General features: G+C 33.0%; 1 protein-coding gene across 1 annotated transcript; it reads right to left on the reverse strand.

Moving 5' to 3' along the window:
- Nucleotides 1-367: 367 nt before the first annotated feature.
- LOC123657731 lies at nt 368-3,179 on the reverse strand. Its single transcript, XM_045593277.1, has 5 exons — nt 3,176-3,179; nt 2,928-3,073; nt 2,472-2,604; nt 2,031-2,272; nt 368-810 (listed from the first exon to the last, which is right to left on the reverse strand). Exons 1-5 carry the CDS (start codon nt 3,177-3,179, stop codon nt 502-504), a joined length of 834 nt encoding a protein of 277 aa, XP_045449233.1. The 3' UTR covers nt 368-501.
- Between the last annotated feature and the right edge of the window lie 3,343 nt (nt 3,180-6,522).

The raw sequence follows: 6,522 nt of genomic DNA on the forward strand, positions 1-6,522 counted from the left end.
GATGTAAGTCTCACCAAGTTCGCGTTGCAAATTGCTTAATCAGCAAATAAGAGAGCGCACTACACTGCATTTATTATGAGCATTGTGGTAATGTGATTGAATAAAATATATGGTTTATAATAGTATACACAATTCCACATATATATGTATACCTAAGCCTTCATCTTTTGCTATCATCACCATTTCTTCTTTTCATTTAACATTTATATTGTATTATTAACATATATATATTTTCATTAAATATTATAACACATACCGACCATTGTTAGGAATTCACATACTAGTTTTGTATGAAGTAAAATATTTACGTCTCATTATATAAATATGGTTAAGAGAAGTCAAACATTTCATAATAAAAATTATTAGACTAGTTTCTCCTCACTAGATATACTTCAAAGTAAATAATATTTTTTTTAATTAGTTTATCTTATAACAACAATGTTAATAAATAAATATAAATAATATCACAAATTAAAAAGTATACACATATATACAAGTTTCTTATATACATGGTTGCATAGCTTTGGTGGGGTTCATTAAACATTTATTCTTTACTGAAATACCATGGCTTTTTACATTTCCTTTAACAAGTACCTCATAAGAAGACCTTTCAACCTCCCTGCCTTCATATGGAAGATAACAAGTCTTATACAACAAGAGCACTTTACCAACAATAAGGTTTGAGTTGACCATTGCTCTACCTATGTATAAATGTTCACCATTTATTTCTGATGCTCCCGCAACAAAAGCATTTTCAGGTAGCAAGTTTTCTTTACATTTGATCCATATAGCATTAAAACCACAAAGTATCTGTAAAATAGTAAAAAGATAAATACACATAATAAAATAGTTATCGAGTAAAAATGTTTAAAAATGATTTTTTTAGAAATTATATAATTATATATATATATATATATATATATATATATATATATATATATATATATATATATATATATGTGTATAACATTAAGCATGAAAAAATAATTGTTATAATGTCGAACTAGATTCATTTTAAAGGTATTTGGAAATTTATCAAATAGCATAGGTACTATTTTTAATATGCATATTATGTGCTTTACTAAAACACAGTTTTGTATGAAGCCCTGTTTGATATCTGCTGATGGTTAACACAAATGCTAAGTGATTAAATAGATAAAAGGTAAAATATTTAGACAACATTTTTTCTCTAAATATTTTACCTAGTCAATGATAAGGAATCCTTCTAAATCCTTCTCTAAATATGTAAAAATGATAAGGAATCCTTCTAAATCCTTCTCTAAATATTTTACCTAATCAATGATAAGGAATCCACTGATTAAGTCAAAAGTTATCACAATATATTTTACTATGATGTCGCTTGACTATGCCAACAACATGAGGAGTTAGTTGATGATAATTTATTTTTATGGGAAGGTCTAACCTGAGTAAATTGGCCCACGTATAACTGAAGGTCACTGGAGGCCAAATTATTAACATCAATGGCTATTACTTCGTCGTACCTCAGATATGCTATTATGTCCTTACTGCGGACTTGACTCAGAGATACATGCACAAGACATGAAATACTTCAGATTTATTCTTATCACATATTGTTCCATATAAGTTTTAACACTGTGTCCCGGTTACAATTGGTAATAATCCACATGCTACAGCTTGCATCCGCTGCATCTGTTATTATTACGCATTGGATATCTTATTTTTACATTAAAAAAAATTCTTATTTTTCTTTATTATATATTGTTATGGAACTTTATCTTGCTACTTTTGCTAATTTGTATTATTCTGATAAATCACACAGCATTGGAGCAAGATGCTTGCTAGTGTCAAGGTGTGAAGATGCTGAGGTAATATGACAGCCATCAAGCTCACGATAGTTTATGATCGCATCCCCTTTTCCCAAAAAGGGGAAATTCACATACTGCTTCTTTACACAACACTGTGTGTTTTATTCAACACTTAGCAATTGTTTTTTTGGAATACAAAACATTATACATTTAATCATACTTTTTAAGAATAAAAAAACTGACCTCAAAGTTCCTTTTCTCATGTTCTCGAAATCCCCATGGTACATAAGCACATTGTTTAGATGGTACATACTTCCCAGGACACAATGAATTATTGTGCATTGCACGTGCTATATATAATGGCTCATTTTCAAATCCACCGATAAAAGCACCCGGTGGAAGTTTATTATCAACCATTTTAACCCAAAATAATTTTCCATCTTCTATATGTTTATATTTTAAAGGTGGTAAGAGAAATGGAGGATCTAAAACGTAAAATGTAAAAAAATTCATTTTTGTGAAAAAAAATATGTAATGGAATTACAGATATTAAGGTAAAGCTTAAATTACATTTTATATCCCAATTTATATTTTTTGTTACTTTTAATTTTATAAATCCAATTGTCTTTCCTTCTGAGTTTATCTGGTGTGTCAAAAATGGTGGCTGATTCTTCAAGCCCATACACATCTCATTGTTGAACCAAGTTAGCCAAAATTCTCGTGTTGTGAGAGGAATGAGAAAGTCTGGTATCTCTATAATTTTTCGCTCTTCAGGCGATGTTAGACAAATGTTTCCTGTATCATATTCAAATGTTATCTGTAAATACAATAACATAGACTTTTTTTTTCATCAGTAGTAAAAATAAAATTACTTTATATCAATTATTTTTTTTTGTATTAAACTAGAAGAAAATAACTTATTTATTCTTAAGACCCCTTTTAAATAGTACATGAACAAAGAATATTATTCTGTTCCAAAAAACAGATTAGAATTTAGTTTTATCTTATTAAACTTTTTCAATATTTCAAAATGATGAATATTAATATTGTATTAAGTATTATTTTTATTTATCTTTTTTGTTTTGAAAATATTGATAAATAATAAACACCTAGCAAAGAAAATAGATGTGCTCACTGTACCTTGTACAGGTCTCCATGAGGGCACTCTTTGGATATAAGGGCTATGAAAGGATTTGCTGATGTATCAGGCATCCCTGTACAAATTATTTCAAATCTTATTGCACCACTGTCTGCTTTGTGTACCTGAAATGGATTTTGTAGCTGACCTGAAACTGATAATAACATTCTTTAACTTTTTGTAAAAAATTAAATACGGTACTAAAATTTCATGAGATAAATCAATAACTACCTATAATGGATAATCTTACCCATTGTTTTTCGCATTTTGTGTTTGTTACGTCCCAATTTTCAATTAAATTTTTGGATAACAGCTTCTAATTATTATAATATAACTATTAATTCATTTTTAGACCAAAGTACATAAAATATACATTATTGTTAAATTTTAAAATAATGTCCCGAAATCGTCTTATCACCATGAAATGTCATGGAGGACTCAGAACAAGTGTTTAATCTATGCTCAGGACTGTTGAATACTGATTAGGTTTGTTGAAAAATTATCGATATTTTCAATTCGATATATCATTATTTTAAGCGATATATTTTGATCCGATACACTGATACACAATATTCTATATCGTTAATTGTACAAGAACGATACATTTTTTTTATTTATATTACTAAAGTCGTTAGATTCCAAAGCTGTATATGATAGGAAAGAACGAAAAATATTTTTTTTTTTCAGAAATTGACTGAGGTAGCAAGTAGGGCACAACACTGACGACTGTTCTGGTGTAATGGTGCGTGTGCCATGTCGGCGGCCGTACGTGCTGGCGTGTAAACACTGACGGTCGCGAGTTCGATTCCCGCTCGGAGTAGATATTTGTGTTTATATAATTATTTTATCCGGTCTGGGTGTTAGTCCTTGTAGGCCTCCCCACCGTACCTCGGAGAGCACGTTAAGCTGTCGATCCCAGTTGTTACCATGTACACATAATAGCGATCGTTACTAATATTAGGGAATATATCCGCCAACCCGCATTGGAGCAGCATGATGGGTTAGGGACTGATCCTTCATCTACATGGGGAAAGAGGCCTATGCCCGGCAGTGGGATATTACAGGCTAAGACATAAGCGTAGAGCACAGCTGGAAATATCTTGTTCAAAATCTGAAGCAGCCCGACTAGAGAAGTACCTTGATACCATATACCAAAACAAAATCACAGCTAAATAATACTGCTTTCAAGCAGTGTGGTGTTCATGTAGTAAGTAAGGTGACCAGAGGGGAGAGAAAATGACCAGAGAGGAGAGGGGGGGGGGGTTTAAATACACACGGTCCTACGGTAAACAAATTAATGGTTGTGATATAGGTAACAGCCGACTGATAAAGGTACATGTTTTTCGATAAATACATAGAAATAATACTTATATAAATATAAACATACCTACATGACACCCAGACTAGAGACGGGAATCGAACCCTCAACCCCCAGAACAAAAACCAGGGTCACAAAGTCAAATAAGATTGGGGGTAAAGTTGCCAACGAGCTTGCGATGCTTTTAGTATTGCAGGCGTCTATAAGCTACGGTAATTGGCTAATCGCTTACATTCAGGTGAGCCGTACACTTATTTGCCGACCTAGTTGTATAAAAAAAAAAACACAAATTCTTTGATATCAAAATCAGAGTCGTTATAGTCTCGACACGAAAAGTTACTAATTGCTACAACAAGTAACAATGCAGCTAATATAGGCTATCGCAGTAGCAGAATACCAGTGGAGTTGAAGCAATTCCCAGATGCTCCATATCTTAGTGACATAAAAAAAAATCTACCCGTAATTAAAACCCGATAAAAATTTGAATATACACCAGGCTTTTTACCTCAGTTGTTTCGAATCCGGCACTTACATACTTGACACCCAAGGCTCGTGAATTTGTGGGGCTCTGAGCTAATAGTATTCGGGGGCATGTTAATTATATTGATGTAGGTTACGGTAGGTAAGGTAAGGAAAGAAAATGAAAAAATATTGTTCATTGATGTTGAATTTTATACTTTAGCTAATTTGTACTTAATAAAGCAATTCACCTTCTGCTGCTGGCGGGATACCCATCCAACTGCTGGCTTTGAAATACACAGGCCGGAGACGGACAGCAGACCCGCTGGCGTCAATTATGACATCCATTAGGCTTATGATAGACGCGGCAGACAGTCATACCACGGTTCCAGTACCTTTTTGCAGGTAGCCGTTTTGTCTTTATGAATTGCGATTACTATGGCCAGGAACTCAGCAAATCCGTTTATATTATGGTCTAGTGTGTTCGACGCTGATCAGCTTAAATAGAGTTACTTGCCCCTTACAAACTTTACTATGTTTTCCACAGTGGTCTACAATAAGAAATTCTTTGAGAGCCGTCGATTGTGTCCGCTGTGGGTCAAAGATCTCTTTGGTTTTTGAAATTTTAATCATTACGTGATAAAATAAAATCAAACTTAATAAAAAGTGGTTGAAAACATAATAAGACGTCCTCCTTGGTAGAATTTATTTATGAAAAATACTGCTTGGCTATGTTCTAGAATTGAAATGGAAATGTAAACATTGAAACAATTTTTATTGTACTGTTTTTAACATTCATCGTATGACTAACGATTAATGAAGACTGTTTCTAAAGGTTAATATTAAATAATACAAATATGGCAGATACAGGAGTTTCGCCTACAACTGCTATGGAAAATACTCCAAACGAAATTGTCGAAGAAGAAGGTAGGGATATTACACTATTGGAATAAAGATTTCTATTGGAATCTACATATATTAAGTCATATTCTGCTGGATAATATTAAAACACTAATTTAAATAAGTAGAAGGGAGTGGGGAAGAGAGAATAGCAGAAGAATCTTAAGTTAGTAGTGAGTTGGAACGTTTCACATTATTTTGTTCTCTTGTAGCAATACCAGTCGCACAATCCGGGTTTTCTCCGTACCCACCGTACACTGCAGAGTCAATTCCACCATCCATCGCAGATACAATTATAGCAGGTCGTGATCTTAGAGTTCAATACAAATCGACACCGAAAAAAACTGTCCGACCGCCACCTAAGCCTGCAAAACCCAAGTGCGTACCTACTTTTTTTTTACCTTCTTACAGCTTAAATAAGTAGACTTAATATTATATGTATATACTATTTTTGTCTTAACATTAACTAAAACAAATAGGGGCCCTAAAGCAACAGATGTGAAAATGACAAGGCGTGCTTTGCGAGCACATGCACGTTGCTTGCGCCGACACGGAGCAATATTAACAGACCGCTTGGAGCGCATGTCTAAGCCTCCACGCCGTAGTATTATTTATCTTTGGCGTGAGCATGCTCATACTCTACCAGCTGAAACTGTAAGTTGACGCTTAATTAAGCTCCATCATCCTAAAAACTGATTTTGGGGAATAAAGTCGTCCGTACATATAGAGACAAATCACTTGATTTCAATTAAATGTCGAAGTTTTGAAGAAAAATTTTAAAGGAAAACCGGCTAATAGAGATTAACTGTAAGCGTACATAGAATTTTTGCATCAGATTATAAACAATAAGGAATATTTGCGAATATTTGATTATAAACAATAAATAATTTTTACGTTGCTGTATCAAATCAGTATGACTT

This window comes from Melitaea cinxia, chromosome 1, assembly GCF_905220565.1.
Source record: "Melitaea cinxia chromosome 1, ilMelCinx1.1, whole genome shotgun sequence".
Taxonomy (NCBI): domain Eukaryota; kingdom Metazoa; phylum Arthropoda; class Insecta; order Lepidoptera; family Nymphalidae; genus Melitaea; species Melitaea cinxia.